General features: G+C 35.5%; 1 protein-coding gene across 1 annotated transcript in view; it reads right to left on the bottom strand.

Moving 5' to 3' along the window:
* Positions 1-1,248: 1,248 nt before the first annotated feature.
* Positions 1,249-20,879, bottom strand: part of TINAG (tubulointerstitial nephritis antigen) — an 85,398-nt gene continuing 65,767 nt past the window's right edge. The window contains exons 10-11 of the mRNA XM_039222047.1: positions 10,586-10,631; positions 1,249-1,560 (exon numbers count right to left, since the gene is read on the bottom strand). Of these exons, the coding sequence (XP_039077978.1) occupies positions 1,426-1,560; positions 10,586-10,631 (181 nt within the window). The 3' untranslated portion in view covers positions 1,249-1,425. The remainder of the gene's footprint in view (positions 1,561-10,585; positions 10,632-20,879) is intronic.

Raw genomic sequence — 20,879 nt, forward strand, 5'->3', positions numbered from 1 at the left:
AATTTAGCTTACTTTTTAGAATCTCAAGTGCTGAACTGTGAAATGGCTGTGATAAAAGTCTATTTTTTCTTTCTGACTCATGGCATCAGGTTGCTGTTTTCAGGGATAAATATATTTCCAAATACAGCTTTGCAACTGGTTTTAAATAGATCTTATACAAAGCATACTGGCTTCAAACAACGTGTGTGTGTGCGTGTGTGTGCGTGTGTGTGTGTGTGTGTGTGTGTGTTAACACTGTACTTCCATTGTTAGCCTCTAAGCTTTTCCATTATTTAACCAGTGATGGGGTTCTGGCCAGGCTGCCTCAGAATATGTCACTTTGACATACTGATTACTTTGAATTAAAATTATTTGAGAATAGCTACTACAATGACACTGCTCTCTGTCTCCCTGAAAAACAGGAAATAAATCTCTTCCTTGAAAAGTACCCTCCTTGAGCCAGGAAATAAACAGACATTCTGATCACCAGGGATAGGGTATTCAGGGCTGAGAAAATGATATAAACAAGGTCTGTTTAGTTTCTTCACTAATTAGTACCTAAACCTAGGTTTCTTTGTCTTATCAATTCTTCACAGATTTATTTATTTACTTACTTACTTACTATCTAAGAGGTATAAAAGCTGCCTGCTTCAGTCCCCTGTTTGAGCCTCACATTCTTATGGGGCCCCTGTATATACATAATTCAATTTGTTTTTCTGTTAGTCTGTCCTTTGTTAATTTAATTATTAGATCAGCCTAAAGAAGCAAGAGAGGTGGTGGAAAATTTTACCTCCCAGACACCATCTATTTTAGAGCACAGGCCATTACACAGTATAAAGAGTGAACTACCATAAAGAATAGTTATTTTCTATGGAGAGTTACTTTCCTTTTTAGTTCAGATTGCAAGTTAGGTTAAGAAAATGGAAAGAAACAAAATGTTAGCCTTTTGAGAGAAACAATAATCTATTTCCATTACTTCTTGTAAATTATAAGCAAAATATGAATAAAGATAGCAATATTTGTTCGGAAAAAATCATGAAGATTGTAAATTGGTGTTTCCATTTTTTTTTTAGTCTGAAAACCTCATTTGTTAAAGACAGAAGCTATTTCATTTCTACAAAGGAATGTCATGAACTTTTAAGACAAGCACTGTTACACTTTTGTGAACTATCAAAGTCAAAATGAACACTGTCATGAGAGAAAAAAAAGACAACCATAGAACTTCAAAATCATTTAGCTACTCTGCTGTCCTCTATTAGTGTTTTTATATACTCAGTGATATAAAGGAAGCAGAAGCAGGGAGCCCAGGGTGAAACAAGAAAACAGGCACATTATAATAACAATGTGAAGAGACAAAGATGCCACTGTCACAGAGAACCTCATTTTGCTTAATTTCAATTTAAAGGGTTACTTAAGTGCATGGCCTTATGGAAATTCAATGATATGTTATGGTTCATCTGAACTTGTCAGTTGGCCCCAAGCTGCGATAATCAACTTTTCAATGTCAGATTCATTTACTCCTCGAAGAATCCTGAAATAGCCATTCTCTCCCCATGCCTTTCCCCAGGAATTGGCAGCAATCTGCAGGGAAAAAAAAGAGAGAGAGAAAAGATGATTATCATAGTTGGATATTGAATCCTGACTGTAAAAACACAAGGAACTCATGTGTAGCTTTAAATGGTTATTATAGATCACAATTATTAAGAGCCTAAATATTTTCTAAATAAGAATAAAACAGTTATTTATCAGTTACATTAATATGCATGCACACTCAAGTTCACAGTAAATAGAACTGGTATAAAATCTCTCAGTTATCATGCATACAATGATAACATATATTTGAAATCCCGTATTAAACGATGTCAGAAAAGCTGCAATTATAGTGTCTCCTATGTAACTTGCTCTGTGCCAGGCACCAGGGGAACAAAGATAAATAACATCTTATTCTGTGTTCCGGAAGCTTAAGGCCTAATGAAGGACAACAACATAAGCTGAGTACTCGGGTAGTACTATGCACAGGGTGCTATTGAAGACAGCTGAGGGACATCTTGTTTATTTGGATGGTTCAGGAAAGACATTATCGAAGAAGTGCTATATGAGATCCATATTAAAGCCTGGGAATAAATTAACCAGGTAAAAACAGGAGGAAAGGAGATTCAGGTAAAAGAAAATAGTAAAAGCATGAACAGCCAACTATGGAGCAGCACGAAGCACTGAAATGAAGCAATGAAATTATTATAATTAGATCATAAAACAGAAGCAGTCTGGTGGGTTATGAGGCTGAAAGGGAGCAAAGGAAATACATACTGAGAAAATAATGGTGAAAATGATGACAAGTTCTTAAGTTGCTTCTAGCAGGAGAAAAAGGTGGGCAAATTTATATTTTGATGATATTACTCCATGTGATAATGAGAAGGATGGATTTAAGAGGGTAAACAGAAAAGGCAGGGAGACTGGCTAGTAAACTTATAATAATCAAGTCTGATGTCTTAATAGGGGCAGGAAAACTAGGAAGAGAAATAGGAAAAGTATTTGAGGAATATTCAGAAAGTAAATTCAATAAGAATTAAACATTTTCTTTGTACATTTATATTTAATTTTAAAATATGAGATTAACTAAAAGTTAGACTATGTCCAGAATGTCTCCTGGGGTTGAGAGCTTGCCTGAATAAGGGTTTGGAGTAGGGAGCAAAAAACAAAACAAAACAAAAAACATCAATGAAGTATATAAAGATTATCCTGAAGGCTGGAAGGGAGCTAATTGACCACAGGTAAATTTAACAGAAAAAACCCTGAAGGATATATTCCCAGAAGTGGGATTACTGGATCATATGGTAATTCTATTTTTTAATTTTATGAGAAACCTCCAAATTGTTTTTCACAGTGGCCACACCCATTTCCATTCCCATCAACAGTTCATGAGTGTTCGCTTTTCTCCACATCCTTGACAACACTTGCTCTCTCCTTTTTGATATTAGCTATTCTAATAGGTGTGAAGTAATTTTTCACTGTGGTTTTAATTTTCATTTCCCTGATAGCTAATGATATTGAGTACATTTTCATCTGTCTACTGGCCATTTGTATTATCTCAGGAAGAAATTGTCTCTTCACATCTTTTGCCCAGTTTTAGTTGGATTATGTGTGATTTTTGCTATTAAGTTGCCTGAGTTCCTTATATATATTTGGATGGTAACCCCATATCAGATAGATGGTTTGCAAATGTTTTCTCCCATGGGTTGCCTTTTTATTTTGCTTACTGTTTTGCTAGGCAGCAAACCTTGTGCTTTTCTCTTTGCACCTTTGGTATCATACCCGAGCAATCTTTGCAAAGATCAACATCAAGGAGAATTTCCGGTGTTTTCTTCCTGTGTCTTTGCAATTTCTGGTCTTACATTTAAGTCTTTAATCCATTTTGAGTTAACTTTTATGAGCGGTGTACAATAGGGTTTCAATTCCATTCTTCTGCATATGGTTAAACACTTTTCTCAACATCATGTATTGAAAAGACTATGCTTTCTCCATTGTCTCTTCTTGGCCTTTTTGTCAAATATTAGTTGATTATATATAAGTGGGTTTGTTTCTGGGCTCTTGATCCTGTTCTATTGGTCTGTGTGTCTATTTTTATGCCAGTAATGTACTGTTTTCACTATTAAAATTTTGAAATAAAATTTGAAATCAAAATTTGTGATGCCTCCAGTAATCTTTCTCAGGATTATTTTGGCTGTTCAAGGTCTTTGTGGTTCCACACAACTTTTAGGATATTTTTCATTTTTGTGAAAATTCTCATTGGAATTTTGATAGGGATTGCATTGAATTTATAGACAGTTTTGGGTAGTATGGACATTTTGACAATATTAATTCTTCTGATCCATGAACATGGGATATCACTTCATTTATTTGTGTCTTCTTCAATTTTTTAAATCAATTTCTTATCATTTTTAGTATACAGATATTTCACATCCTTGGTTTAATTTATACTAAGTACATGTATTTTTTATTGTATCACAAATGAAATATTTTTTTAGAATAGTTCACTGTTAGTATATAAAAATATAACTGATTTTTGTAGGTTGACTTTTATCCTGCCACTTTGTTGATTTATTAGTTCTAGTAGTTTTTTGATGGAGACTTTAGGATTATTCATATATAAAATCATATCATCTGCAAAGAGAGACAGTTTACTTCTTCTAAGCTAATTTGGATGCCTTTTATTTCTTTCTCTTGTCTAATTGCTTTTTCTAGGACTTCCAGTATGTTGAATAAGAAAAGTAAGAGGGGACATTTTTGTTTTGCTCCTGATCATAGGGTGAAAGCTTTTAATCTTCCACTATTGAATACGATGTGTACTCTGTGTTTGTCACATGTGGCCTTTATTATGTTGAGGTATATTCCTTCTAAACCCAATTTTTGAGAGTTTTTAACCACTAAAGAATGTGAATTTTGTCAAATGCTTTGTCTATATCTATTGAGATGATCATGTAATTTTTATCTTTCATTTAATTAATGTAAGATATCACACTTATTGATTTACTTATGTTGAAACATCCTTGCACCCCAGCATGAATCCCTTTGATCATGATTATGATCACTTTAATGTGCTGTTGAATTCAGTTTGCTAGGTGTTTTGTTTTGTTTTTTGAGAATTTTTGAATCTTCATCCACCAAGGATATTTTATTTTCTCATAGTGCCCTTTTCTGGCTTTGGTATCAGGGTAATATTGGCCTTGTAAAATGAGTTCCAGATAGTTCCTTCCTGTTTGGATTTTTTAAGAAGTTTGAGAAGGATTTGGTGTTAATTTTTTTAAGTGTTTTCATTTAAATTCCAGTTAGTTAACATACAGCGTAGTATCAATTTCAGGTATACAATATAGTGATTCAACACTTCCATACCACACCCAGTGCTCAACACAACAAATATACTTCTTAATCCCCATCACCTATCCAACTCCCTCTGATAACTGTCAGTTTGTTCTCTATAGTTAAGAGTCTGTTTCTGGTTTGACTCCCTCTCTCTCTTTTTCCCCTTTGCTCATCTGTTTTGTTTTTTAAGTTCTACACATGAGTAAAATCATAAGGTATTTGTCTTTTTCTGACTGACTTTTTCCTTAGCATAATACTCTAGCTATAAAGCAAATGCCAAGAATTCATTCTTTATTCATGGCTAATATTCCACTGTACATATATACCACATCTTCTTTATCCATTTATTGATGGACACTGGCCTGTTTCCATGATTTGGCTATTATAGATAATGCTGCTATAAACAGGAGTCCACATAGCCCTTTGAATTAGTATTTTCGTATTCTTTGGGTAAATACCTAGTCATGAAATTACTGGATCATAGGGTAGTTCCATTTCTAACTTTTGAGAAGCCTCCATACAGTTTTCCTGAGTAGGTGCCTCAGTTTGAGTTCCCACCAATAGTGCAAGAGGGTTCCCCTTTCTCCTCATCCTCACCAACATTTGTTGTTTCTTGTGTTGTTGATTTTAGCCATTCTGACAGGTGTGAGGTAATATTTCATTGTAGTTCTACAGTTCCATAATGACTTGTGCTGTTGAACACCTTTCATGTATCTGCTGGCCATTTTTATATCTTCTTTGGAACTAAGTGTATTCAGATTCTTTGCTTGTCTTTAATCTCATTATTTGTTTTCTTGCTACTGAACTGTATAAGTTTTTAAAATATTTTGGATATCAGGGTACCTGGGTGGCTCAGTCAGTTAAGTATCCGACTTCGGCTCAGGTCATGATCACATGGTTCATGGGTTTGGCCCCGTGTCAGGCTCTGTGCTGACAGCCAGCTCGGAGCCTGGAGCCTGCTTCAGATTCTGTATCTCCCTCTCTCTCTCTCTCCCTCCCCTGCTCACAGTGTCTCTCTCTCTCTCAGAAATAAGTAAAACATACAAAAAAATTTTTTTTAATATTTTGGATATCAACTCCTTATCAGATACATAATATACAAGTAATTTCTCGATTCCAGGCTGACTCTCACTGTTACTTTTGTTTTTGTTTTTGTTTTTTTGTCTTGCTGTGTGGAAGCTTTCTAGTTTGATGTAGCCCACTTGTTTATTTTTGTTTTTGTCACTTGTGTTTTTGGTGTCCTATCCTGGAAGTCATTGCAAAGATCAATGTTAAGAAGTGTTGTCCCTGTTTTCTTCACAGTTTCAGGTCTTCCTTAAATGTAAGTAAACCTTTAACCCATTTTGAGTTAATTTTTGTAAGCAGTGTGAAAAGGGGATCCACTTGCATTCTTTCACTTGTGAACATAGTTTTTTCAACATCATTGTTAAATATATTCATTCCCCTGCCACCCATTTTTTTCAGTCTTCAGTTAGGCTATTTTTTTCTGAAGTTAACCTATCATATAAAAAAACTCTACCATTTTAAAATCTTTGTTTTTATCTTTTACTTTCAACTGGTTATTAAATGCCTGGGCAACCTTTTGTTTTTGTTTTTGTTTTTCTCCTTCATGGAGTTTATTGAGCTTTCTGAATTTTTGGGTTGACGTCCTTCAGTTTTGGAAAACTATTGGCTATCAAGTTTTTAAATATTGATTCTAACTCTCTCTCTCTCAATCCTTCTGAGAATACAATTACATTGTTTGAGTGTGTCCTACCATTTGTATTCACATTGTTCTGTATTTGCTTTTGTTCTTTCATTATGTTTTTCTCTGTGTACTACAAAATCATTGAATTTTATTTAAGATCACTGATTCTGTTTGCAATTTAACCCATCCAGGAAGCTCTTGATTTCAAAGATTGCACTCACAAATTCAATGATTCATTTTTATACATATTTAAACCCTTTGTTAAAGGTTTCCATCTTTCATGGGGCACCTGCATGGCTTTGTCAGTTATGCAGTCAACTTTGACTCAGGTCATTATCTTGCAGTTTGTGAGTTTGAGCCTCCTGTTCGGCTTTGCTCTGACAGCTTAAGCCTGGAGCCTGCTTTGGATTATGTGTCTCCTTTTCCCTCTGTCCCTTCCCTGCTCTCTTTCTCTCCCTCTCTCTCTCTTTCAAAAAATAAACATTAATTTTTTTAAAATCTTCATCTTTCATTTATATTTTTAAAATGGTTTTTACAATGGCTCTTTTAAAACCAACATCTAAAGCATTATCTATTACTCCTATTTGATAGTTTTTCCCCTTAGTTATTGGTCATGTTTCAGAATTTTCAAATGTAACCTGGATACGTTGTTCTAATAATTATAGATTGACCTTGGTATTATTATCCTAAGAAGGTTAGCCCTTTCTTCTCCTAAAGAGATATGGTGAGAAACTAATCACCTCAATTTGTGCAGAAACCGAGTCAGGTCAGGGCATGTGTGTGTTTCAAGTTCTCTGCCAGTAGGAATCCTCCTGCAGGTTTGTCAAGGCTGAAGATTTCACTTTGTCTTCTCATTCCCCTCCTCACCTATTCACACTGCCTAGAAATTTGGTAAATATTCCATGGGAAGAGATGGCTTTGTGTTTGGGTTTCCTCTAAATTCTAATACTGCTGGATTCTCTGTCTCCTAGAGGTCTCTCTCTGTCTTTCTGCATATTTCAAATGTAACCTTCAGCTTGATCCCAGACCTACCAAATGCTCACAGGAAGGAAAATCTTCTCCAGATTCAGCTCTCTCATTTCTTTAAAAATATGATTTGGAAGATTAATTTCGGTACTGTGTTCAACTTTTTTAGTGGTCTATATGGCTTATTGTTATGTAATACATTTTATTCAGTAATGGAAGTCATCCACTTTTTAAATTTTAATGTACTATATCATAGGCCTACCTGTAAATATTTTAAAATGTTCATTTCTAATTGTGGGGCAATAAAACTTTTCTGAACTTATCAGTGCTCTTGCAAAAAGAACTCTAATCTACTGGCTCACAAAAAGTGTATATGATATAGAGATAGAGAATATTTGCTTTCACTTCTGCCAGAAATATTTTATCTTCACATTCAGTGAGAATTAGATCTGTAGCCATTTGTCTAGTTAATTGATCTGATCCAAAAGGATAATAAAACTTCTCTTATCTCCCCAAGAGGGCCAAAGAGTCAGAGACCAGACAAGGTCTTAAATTAAGCCCCATGGTGCCAGGAGTACTGGAACATTATCTCCCTTGGTCTTTACATGTTAAAAAAGGATGAAGTTCAGCATTCGGAGACATTATCTGTATTTATCTGGCCCTTGCAAAGACATGTTTATATTCCTGAGGGTAAGGGTAAGAACATAAGACCCTTTCCATCCCATTTTAGTGGAATAATTTTTTTCTCTCCTTGCTGGAAAGGAGGAGGTTGCCTGTCTCCTCTATATAAACGGAGAAAATCTACTCTTCTCTGTCCCTCATTTATGAAGCATCAGCTGCTACTTGTATGGATAAAGGCTGTCGCCTCTTATCTCGGCAAGACCAAAGTGTGAGGACCTATGTGGTGACATCTGGCTGTTGTTCTGGATGTGAGCTTCACTCTGGTACTCTTTTCTTCTGATCCATGTTCCTTAATTCAAGTGGGATAACATCTCAGACCCTTCATTATTCTTGTAGAACACTAGTACTACTTAAGGATTTCATATTTTAATTAAACCAAATATTAATTTTTATGTAAAATGTAAACTACTTTAGTGACCTAATTTTTCCTGATTGCACAGATTAATGTTATTCATTCATTCATTCAAGCAACAAGTATTGTGTATATTCCCATTATGTACCAGTCACTTTGCTTTGTCCTTTGGATACAGTAGTAAATAAGGCAGGTACAACACTGGCCCAAGATGAGGATACAGTTAAGTGGAGAAAATAATTAACCAAAATGTGCAATTTAATAGAACATGATAATTTGTGTTTGATTCTTATATTCCTACCACTGACATTAAGCAATTTATCTAAGAGTGACAGCAGAAAGAAATCCCGATTTTATGCCCATGAAATAGTTTTCTTTGAAAATTTTAGATAAGCAATAAGTTCAAAATTGATGGTAATTGTGACAAAAGTAATCTAAAGTGATAACATGCATATATGTGTTGAATATACGAGAATGAGTGAGTATATGTACGTGTGTGTATGTCTCTGTGTGTGTGCATTTGTGCTTGCATATATCATCCCTAGGGAGGAAATGATGAGGATGAAGGTGAGAGGGTCACAGAAAGTTCTGTGTTTTTTGTTTTTGTTTTTGTTTTTTTGCATGTTCATTCATATTCACTCCATAAATAGCTATCAGGTGTATCAGGTGCTATATGCTAAAAACTGCTGTGAATTCAATACATTAAACAAGTAATTTGTTTTTGCCTCTAAATATTATATTATGATGAGATTGAATAATTATTTAAACTCATTTAGTAGAAATCCTAGATAGAAACTTAACTATAGGCATTCAAACCATATATCCCCTTTCACAAATTATGAATTTTAACTACGTAGCATTAATGTTAACTAACTACTGCAAACTTTCTTTTAATGAAGATAATGATATTTAAGAAAGTTCAGGTTTTTTTTAAGTTTATGTATTTATTTTTGAGAGAGAGAGAGAGAGCGAGCACAGAAGTGAAAGCAGGGGAGGGGCAGAGAGAGAGAGAGGAAGAGAGAATCCCAAACAGGATCCAAACTGTCAGTACAAACCCAATGTAGGGGCTCAAACTCACAAATCACTAGATCATGACCTGAGCTGAAATCAAGAGTCAGATGCTTAACTGACTGAGCTACCCAAGTGCCCCAAGAAAGCTCAGCTTAAATACAAAGAAGCATCATTCTATTTAAAAGCAAAATACTTCCATATATCAACAAGACAAATAAAAGAGGTGACCACATACTTGGGTGCTTGATTTTTGTGAGTACTTTGTAAAGAAATCTAATTAATAAGAGTCATTTTGATGACTATCACTACTAATATTTAATGTCCTATAAGTTTTAATATGCCCTCTACTGTATATATTCAAATTCAAATTTCATAATAATTACCATTACCTATTCACTCTATTCCTGCTTTTTTGCAGAACTTAAAATAAATATTAAAATGTATGCAATATAAAGACCTGGAACAATTCATCAAAGTTCATTTCAATTAATTGGATATTTGAGGTAATATGTTTCAGTCTTCTTCAAAATGTTTCTTATGTGTAACCTTCTGTTAATTTTTATACTAGACATTGTTCCTTTTTCAGTGAAGGAGAATGTATTTGTTATAAGTGGCAAAATCAAAAATAAAGCTCTTTTCCACTATAGGAAATACATATACTTTATATCAACACATAAAACTGATACTAACATTACAAAGCATCATCCATAGCAAACATAATGTACGAACACAAAGTTAACAGATGAGAGAAGTCCAGCCATTACTTTAATATGGATGAGAATAAAACAAAATGTTTTCCTTTTGATTCTTCCTTTGAAAAAAAAATACCTTTTCCTCTTTTATAATTTGAAATAAGAGGAATAGAGGAAAACTGTTATTTTAGTACAAGTGATTATAATGAATTTTCTGCTGGAGAAAATACCACTATTATTAACAATATTACCGTAACTTAGGAATGTGACTAAATAACACAAGCCAGGTGGTAGTGACACAGATGACTCTACCCTATTCACATCGCAGTAGAAATGCAGTTGGAAAGAGGTACCTACCCAGAATTTTTCTTTCTGTCCCTGTGCCCCTTTCAGTGTGCCCCACCTACAAATAATAGCACAAAATATTGGAATGGTTAAAAATGTTTGATTTCCATCATGATAAAATGTAAGTTATTGCTAGAGTTTTATCTTTTCTATTTTCCTTTTTTACTATGTTATTTACCTGTTTTACTATGGAATTGCAATCATCCCCCTACAAAAATGTGCCTGCAGTTTTCTTTTTGACCATAACCTTATTTATTTGCTCAGAATATACTCATCTATGTCCGAATGGCTTAAAATCAAATTCATTTGTCAAAGAAGATAAATTGTAGGACAACTGGGACATGGAGGTTTTAAAGTACTTGAAGATGCCTCCCCTCTTCACATCTAGCTCCCTAAAAGTCTGCCCTAAATGGCATAAACTAAAAATTTCCATGACTACCAATAAACATAACATAAATATAGGTATCTGTCATAAATAATTTTTCATGAAAATATGTATATTATTTTATAAAATGGCTAGGTGCCTAATGTGGAATTTCCATTCACACATGTATGTATGGAAATCCAATGTTTTACTTCTAGTACTGGTCCAGCTTCAGTGTGGCATGTAACAATCCATAAAGAATCCAAACTTATGTTTTTTCTTGACTAAATCCAGTGAGAGAGATGTTAGTTACTAGACAACATCTAGTAATGAAATGACAAGACTTGTCTAAGATCACAAAGTGGGAGGTGTTAAGCCTGGGCTTCAATCCCATGTTCTTCTTCATGTTATATTTGTTTCTAATAATTACACAGTCGTGAACTGCAGCCTGTCCTGAACAGCAATGGTGTTGTGTGGAGGAAGCATATGGACTAACACTTTCATGTGCTGTGATGGCTCATGAGAATACAGTTCTGCCCACACAGAGGCCTGCCAATCCACCTCTAGTATCCCAGATCTCAACCTCAGAGTTGCTTCAAGTTAAACCCCAGTATCCTACTCCTGGAAGAGACAAATTCATTCAAATACTGTCAACATGTCCATTTGCCAGAGAGCTGTTTTTAATAGGGTTCAGAATAAAATGATGGCACCATCACACAGAGGTATTGCCTAAAAAAGGAAGGTTTGTGGTAGAGGTAATCATGGGGGATTCAAGAAAATATATTAATGCATTTAGAAACTTTGTCACAAAAAAGGAGGGAAGAAAAAATGATTTGTAATTTGATGTAACACTGAAGAGCAACTTTTCTTTCTTCTTCGTTGTTGTTGTTGTTGTTTTTTTTTTTTTTTCCCCTGATAGAATAGAGGCTAGGAGTACTGACTGCTCGGGTCCTCATTTATGCAAAGGGAGAGGAGACTGGAATACTTTAAGGTTTCAAATATTCCGGGAAGTTTAATGTATAAGTCCAAGCTAGTTTAATTGTGGAAACCATTTTGCAGTTTTTTTAAATTTTTATTTATTTTGAGAGAGAGATAGAGAGCAAACAGGGGAGGGACAGAGAGAGAGGCAGAATCCCAAGCAGGCTCTGAGCTGTCAGCCCAGAGCCCAATGCAGGGTCTGAATTCACAAACCATGAGTTCATGACATGAGCTAAACTCAAGAGTTGGATGCTTAACTGACTGAGCCACCAGTCTAAACTAAACTAAACTAAACTAAACTACTTCAGTTGGGAGTCATCTAAGAAATACAAACTACTACTCTAATTTTTGTTCAATGGCCTGTATTTTTCATATATTACCTACAGTTTGCAAAGATTATCTAAATAATATTTTCAATGATATAGTAGACAGCTATAATTCCTATTTTGCAAACTATCAACTTTTTGGAGTTGCTGTAAGTTTCAGGAAATAGCTACTGTTTATTATAACTTTATGAAGCATTAGTTAAAATACTTTTGTAGTTCAGAAAGAATGCTAGCATTCAGATTATTACAAACATTCTCAAAATGGACAGAAAAACAAATTAAGTCTTCAAATAGAGAGAGAAGAAGAAAGGAAGGTCACTGTGTTTGAGAATTTCAGAGACTAGGATGCTTGTGAAGGAAAATTATATACAAAAGATACTAACCTTTACACAAATTACAGATAAAAAGGACATCACACCTCACTGAGGAAGCTGTTGTGCAGTTCCCTATGTTACAGCCTCTGTGTCAAGTGACCACCAAGGTCCATCCATCACAGGATCTAATGTTTGCACTGCAAATTTCAGTTATCTTTTCTTGCCTGTATCTTTTTAGACAGTTTCTAAGATGGTAATCAACCCATTGAGCCGCAGTGGAGTATTGCAGAGAAAGATACCAAAGGGTTGTTTTCTAAATATCTCATAGTCTTTGAAAGACTGGGAAAAATCACTTTGCCCTAGGAGAATTCCCACTGCTATCATAGCCAATCCATGTAATTAAAACCTTTATCCAAACAAAAATAAAGGTTAACTGGTACAAAGCAAGAAGACTACTTATATTGTTCATTTACAGGAGAGAGTTCCTCTCTTCTTGGTGCATGAAGGTCATTTCTCTCTCACTCTCTTTCTCTCTCTCTCCTTCTCTCTCTCTCTCTCTCTCTCTCTCTGTGTGTGTGTGTGTGTGTGTGTATATAACTATATATATAGTTATACATGTAGTTAGTTATAGTTATAGTTAGTTATAGTTATAATTTCTGAATTGTGGTACTGGACTGTGGGTTGCCATTATACCAATAAGATGAAAATTCTAGAAATAGTACATTTTCACAAATATTCTCTTCTAACTCAAAAGCTATATTTGAGGATATAAGGATCTTCATTGCATTCATACATACTTTAAATTATTTATACTCTTCTTTCCTTCCCCTATACATCTCCATTTTAAGGACTATTCATAAACATTTTAGATAAACCATGACCATAACCTTACTCATTGAGAATGTTTCCCTAATTTGTGAATTTGAAACAAATTATACACTAGGGTCACAAGTTGGAGAGATCTGGATAGTAGCTTTTCTTGCTTCAAAAAATTCTACTTCATATGAACTTTATACTGTTCTTTTGCATTTTTTCTACCCAATTAAGTTAAATTGTTTCAGTTATTTAAGAACCATTAACACCTCTTTTCTCTCAAACTTTAGTGACATCTGGGAAAATGCTACTATTGAAGAACTCTGGGCAGCCACTGCACTCCATTTGCAGAGGATGCCTGTGAACTGCTGGCTCCATGGCAGAGTCTATGTTACATCTCTCACTTCAAGCATGTGATCATTTAAGCTCTTCCTGCTGTAGTCATCTTATATGACCACTTTTAGATAGTTCTGGAAATACTACTCTTTTGCATAATATCAAGAGACTTTCTGGAGAGACCATAAATTCTGTGGAGTAAAGCTTAAAACCCATTAAAGAATGATGCACGATTTTGTACTGCTAAGGTACTAATGTTATGAGTTGAGTTATCAATGTTCTCTTTAAAAAGGATTTTGTTCTTTTCAGATAACTGTGATAATCAATACTACATTTTCTGAAAACCATATTTTAAGATGTTTCTAGATACTAAAATTCTTGGAACTGAGTAACTACTTTGAATAGGATTTGAAGTCATGGCATTGTTGTTGTTGTTTGTCCCTTGGTTTTGGTTGATTTTGTGCTTGAGGTCCATACATTCAGTGGTGGTCATATTAGATATGTTAAATAAGAGAGAGTTGAAGATATAAATTTCTTACAATAATATGTATTCCCATAAGTATCTCTTTCCAAAAAAAAGCACAGGGTGTCTTATGTATTTCATTCACTTATTTCTGCCTTTATTCAGCAAACTACTTTGTCGTACAAGGAAGATATATCTTCTGCCTTCAAGAAGCTGACAATCTAATGAGACTGATTGTGTCAATTATTTAAGATTCATCGATATTTCTAGTCTCTCACAATTTAATGACACCTGGGCAAATGTGCTAGTATTGAAAAAACCTGGGCTGCTGTCATACCACATTCCCTGAGGATGCCTGAGAAGTGATGGTTCCTGATACGGAATGAGAAATACATTTAATGGAGGGAAATGAAACATAATCAAGTAGAAAAGTATTTGAACCCCAAACATTCACTTGATTCCATACTTCCTGCTTTTATAAAAGCATGCTTTATTTTTCTATGGAGAGCAGACATAGAAATTAACTGTCTGCAGAGGGCAAAGATGACTCCCTTCACAGAACTGAGTAGGAATTCTTGAGGTACAAATGGAAGTGTAGAGGGGCGCCTGGGTGGCTTAGTCGGTTAAGCGTCTGACTTTCGCTCAGGTCATGATCTCGCGGTTCGTGGGTTCGAGCCCCGCGTCGGGCTCTGTGCTGACTGCCAGCTCAGAGCCTGGAGCCTGTTTCGGTCTGTGACTCCCTCTCTCTCTGACCCTCCCCTGCTCACGCTGTCTCTCTCTCTCCTGGAAATAAATAAAACATTTAAAAAAAACATTAAAAAAAAAAAAACCAAATGGAAGTGTAGTTTTTAGGCACAATAAGTAAGCGCGTAGGTCAGGAGAGAACCAGTAACTTCATCTCAGCCTATTCTAAGAGCAGCACTTGGTCCTGTGAGACTGGAGAACAGTGAAGGAGAAGCAGGAAATCAAGTTAGAGAAGCACATTTGGCTCAGGCCACCATGAGCAACCATAACCACCAACCTTAGCATTTATAAAGCTGGGGTTAAGAGTCATGCTAATATGGTAATGACATGATTCAGATCGTCTTTCAGAAAGAAAACTCTGGGGTTCTGTGGGGGATAGATTCCAGGGGATGGAGAGTCACAGCATGAGATGAATGTTGATCATTAATGCAAGATATGATGAAATTCTAAATAAGAATGTAAGACCCATAAATGAAATATCGTTCACTCTTTTAACACCTGAATCTCCAACACCTAGAACAGAGGCTATGACATTCGAGGTCAACCCTAAATATATATTTGTTGAGGAAGTGAATTAAACTACACGGGCAGAAACTGATTTGAAGTGAATGGAATGAACAGGAGGACACAGATTTGAGAGCTATTTTAGAGATAGAAGTGATGGAGAGTATTATGCTAAGTGAAATAAATCAGTCAGAGAAAGACAAATACCATATGATTTCACTCATATGTGGAATTTAAGAAACAAAACAAATTAGCATGGGGCTAAACAATAGAGAAACAAACCAAGACTCTTAGCTATAGAGAAGAAACAGATAGGGAGGTGGGAAGGAGGGGGATTATGTTAAATAGATGATGGAGATTAGGGAGTACACTTGTGATGAACTTTGGCTGTTGTAGGTAAATGATGAATCAGTATATTGTACACCTGAAAAGAATATTACACTGTGTGTTAACTAACTGGAATTTAAGTAAAAACTTAAAAAAAGTGATGGAATTTTTTAGCCAGTTTATACTGATAGAAAGGGAGAAGAAAGAGTCAAGATTAACTCTAGGATTTCAAGGTTGAATGAACAGGTACATTCAAAGTGGTGTTACTTGTGCACTTCACGTTGCACAGAGATGTGTTTCTGACGATCAGGTTGACGTGTCATAGCCTAAGACTGTAATTACAGAGTGGCTTCATCTACTTTTGAGTTATCTCTACTTACAGTGGTTCTGCATATTAACCTTTAAATTCATGACTTTTCAGGGTTTCTGACAGGTACAAACCAAAGAAAGCTGATTATTAAAAGAAATTGTGAAAGAACCGTCCTACAGATTGTAGAATTCTTCTCTGATGAGAATAATTATCTCTTAACTCACTTGTCAAGATAGCCTCTGTTTAAGAATCAAGTTCTTTAAAGCAGGTCTCATATGCATCCAAGAGTCTGGAGTTATAAGGAGAAAAAGTTTTATTTTATATTGATGGTAGGTGTAATATACTGTAGCAGAATCATCTAAACTGAAATGTTGCAATGCATCTGACAATTTACCACTTCAGGAATGCTGGCATGGGCCCAAGAGACTAACAATAGGAATTCAAAGTCATATTTTCTGGGCAGACCAATTCTGTATTAGTGATTATAGATCCACCCAAATTAAAAAAGAAAGTTTCTGAACAGTGAACATGTAAAGAAATCTTATGCAGTACAGCCTACTAGAACAGGAAATTTAGGACGAAAACAGGGAACAAATGTGTAAGGGGGCCTGATATAGAACTCCAGCCCTTCTTATTAAGGAAATGAAAGTCAGATTGGATAGAGGTATAAAGAAACCACCAGATGAGTCTCAATCCAATAACAGTAACAGGACTACCCTGGATATAGAATTCTGCTTTTAAAGGTGAGATTGCAGATAGACAGACTCTCAGCTCTCTTTACACAAAAATTTGAAAGATTAGTAGAGTAAGAATGGGGCAAAGATAAGCAGGCTTTTTGTTGCCTTATGAATGTTCTACCTGAGACACTTTGTAACACCATTCAAAAAACTGCTCAGGCCTGGTGAGTGTAGCGATGTTGAACATGATAGAGAGCTTTAGGGGGAACTAATTAATGCTAGCTCACAGATGAAATAAAACAGACTGTAGGGAAAAGCAAAATAAGATGAGGACATTCCCCATCTCCCTTCATTTTCCACCGAAGCAAAATGTAAATCAAATCAGGCTTACTCGATCTAAGATCAGTTACATTTTTTTTAGACTTTTGTTTAATGTTTATTTATTTTTGAGAGAGAGAGAGAGAGAGAGACAGAGCATGAGCAGGGTAGGACAGAGAGAGAGGAAGACACAGAATCTGAGGCAGACTCCAGGTTTTGTCAGCACAGAGCTTGACGCAGGGATCGAACTCATGAACTGTGATATCATGACCTGAGCTGAAGTCGGATGCTTAACCAACTGAGCCACCCAGGCGTCCCACATCAGGTACTTTCATTGATATGTTCTGCCAAGTGACTACCAATTTTGTCATAGTTAGGAGAAGCAGATGGAGATTGGTGAAAAGTCATGAAAATTTTTTTGCATGAAAATGGTCAGAGATGATAGACAGAGACTCCTAATATTAATGAATCATTCAACCAATACTATTTACTGAGTTGCTGATATATTGATTATCTTACCCTACCCTGATATTTCAGGAAGCAAAAATATTGGAAGTATAATACCACATGTAATTTGACCTATTAAAAAGGAGTACAGAAGAAAATAACAACACAGTTATGTCCAGATATGCTCTGGTCATAATGGTCTGCTATGGGACTAAGAGAACAAAACCCCTGCATACACAGAGTACATGTAGAGATGTTCATAATTATATGAAATGTACTTAGGAGAGAGAGTACAAGATCAAAACTCTCCATCATCAACAATGACAATTAACTAGGGTGGTATCTTCTGAAGATATACTTCGAGGGTAAAACTTCAGTCCTTTGATGTTAGGAAGAGAAATGGCTTTATCTTCTCAGGAAATCTCAGCTGTGTAAGGAGACTCAGAGATTATAGTATACTCCAGGTTATGCCTCAGGTGAAATCTGACTCACTGCCTGTTTTCACAAATAAAGTTTTATGTCAAGAATCAAGCTCATTTATTTATATATTATCTCTCAGCTAATGAGCAGAGTTGAATTGTCAAGACAATATGGCATAAAGAATTAATCTGACTCCACTCCATTTTTTTATTTTTTTAATGTTTATTTATTTTTGAGAGACAGACCACGAGCAGGAGAGGGGCAGAAGGGGAGACACAGAATCTGAAGCCAGCTCCAGGCTCTGAGCTGTTAGCACAGAGCCTGATGTGGGGCTTGAACTCACAAACCATGAGATCATGACCTGAGCCAAAGTCAGTCACTTAACCAACTGAACCACCCAGGCACCCTTATTTTTTTTTTTTTTTTTTTTTTTTGTAATTTATGTATTTAATTCGAGAGACAGAGTGAGAGTGGGGGAGGAGCAGAGAGAGAGAGGAAAAGAGAGAGAATCCCAAGCAGGTTCACTGCTGTTAGTGTGGAGCCTGGTGCAGGGTTCAATCCCACGAACCATGAGATCATGACCTGAGCCAAAATCAAGAGCTGGACACTTAACCAACTGAGCCAGCCAGGCGCCTCCCCATCTCCAATTTCTTTGCTTCATAGATAAAGCAACTAAGGCTCAAGGAGGTTAAGTAATATTTCAAAACTATACGGTAAGTGAATAAATTGGCACTAGTGTCTAAAGCACAACCAGTAACACAAGCAATAAAAAATAGGACTAGGAGAAGACAAAAATGGGTGGAATCATTTATAGTTGAGAGGAAAGAAGGCATATGGGCCTTGGGTAACTTGGAGATAATGCCGAAAGAAATTGAGGACAGACCTGAGGAGAGAGCATGAAATATTACCAGAGCTATTCTGTGTGCATTCATAGAGATACCATGAAAGGTTTGGAAGGAGGAGGATTGTAAACAACCATAAAAAGATAAAGCCAGTGATGGTGAATAAAGACAGATAAAAATGGAAGAAGTATAGGGTGGAAGGCAAAAAGAACAGTTTGGTCATTATAACAACATTCCAGTCAAGGCTGCATTCATCATACCCAACCATCTCATTTGTATCCAGAAATTTAATGAATGTAATCATTACAATCACAGGAATGGAAAAGAATAGTATTTACTGCATTTATCTGAGGATCAAAATAAATCATCAAAGTTGTCACTTAATATCACAAGTAGTACTCATTCATCACCTGCAAAATTTATATTTCTGCAACCTTTCCCTTTTTATTGTAATGTAGACTTGGACTGACTTCCTGTTTAGTCTGACTAAAGTAGCTAGTTATATCCTACATGTTTCTGTTCAGAGAAGACATTGTAAATTGCCATGGCAACACACGCCCTTTAACAAAACCTGCCAATTCATTCACTCATCAGCAATGTCATATATATCATATTCCTGGAACACAGGATAAAATCTTGATCCCAGATTCTGAAGAGGTGAGCATGTAACATGTGCTTTCAAAAAATCTACAGTGATTACCCTGAAAGTGCTTGCTTTTTCTAGGAAGAACTGATCCATACTCAAGCTGACAGAAAGAAGTCAGAAGCTGTTGTACTTCCTATTCCTGATACCCCTTCCCCCACCACATATCTCTAGAAACTCATGAACATTTACTTTACCTAACCTCCATGTAAAGGCTGTCACATTTAAAATTTTGAGTGCAACAGCTACCACGGAAGGTATTAGTTTATAAAACAAAATCGCAAAAAAGAATTGAAGCTAAATTTAGAAGGAAGCACTCTATTGGGGGCTAGTAAAATCTCATCACACAGGCCACCCACCCAACTCCCAAGCCCAAAGCATCTGCAGATATTAACACTCATTCAACAAGAAGGTTAAATATACTTTCTTGATTATTGAAAGCCATTCTCAGCCTTGGCATAACCCATTGCCCCAGTTCTTTATAAATCTGATGAATTGTCAATAATCATCTTCCTCAATGGAACCATTTGTTCATGTATCATGTCTTTTCTTCATGTTTACCAACAAAGAAATTATTATTTCCAAGCATGCTGATTTTACACAATCCAGTAGAGTTAAAGTGTATGTGACCAAACTCCTACTACTTAGATGGCCTTCTTGGTACCAGAAGAATCATATTATCTAGGGGCCATGAAACTCTTATCACATCTACCAAAGAAATTAATCATTTGCTCTTATAGTCATATTTCTCCTTCCCATCTATTTCTTATTCAATTACTTATATTCCCCAAGTAAGCTGGATTTTAAAAAGTTGAAATAATAAGTGTAAAGGGGTAGATCATAGATAAGTACTCATTAATGCCATAGTCAGAATTAGCTCCAAATTATAGTTTCTAAAAATAATTCTGAAAACAGGTTCAGAATCATAAATAAAAAAGTTAAGGAAAGTATGAATTTTTAAAAAAATAGAGTATAAAGTGAGTAGTCTACTAAGTGGCACATGCACTGTGTCACATTTAATCCTCACAAGATAGTGAGGATTAAATTATTATACAATGTAATAGATGATAAAACAGATATATAGAGATTAAGTAACTTGCTAGATATCACCCAAGGAGCAGGACAGCATTTGAAGCTAAACTTGACTCCAAAACACAGCTCTTTATGCTCTATAACATTACCCTAACAATGTGTCCTGAAGCAAAAATGATTTTAGAGACCTTTATGTGTGTGCATATGTAGTACATATATATATATGCGTATGTATATATATAGTTATATAGTTATGTATGTTTTATTTTTTTAATATTTATCTATTTTTGAGAGAGAGAGACAGAGACAGAGACAGAACATGAGCAGGGGAGGGGCAGAGAGAAAGAGAGACACAAAATCCAAAGCAGGCTCCAGACTCTGAGCTGTCAGCACAAAGCCCGACGTGGGGCTCAAATTCATGAACTGTGAGATCATGACCTGAGCTATA

The sequence above is a fragment of the Hyaena hyaena genome, unplaced genomic scaffold (assembly GCF_003009895.1).
Source record: "Hyaena hyaena isolate Hyena2069 unplaced genomic scaffold, ASM300989v1 scaffold_1045, whole genome shotgun sequence".
NCBI lineage: Eukaryota > Metazoa > Chordata > Mammalia > Carnivora > Hyaenidae > Hyaena > Hyaena hyaena.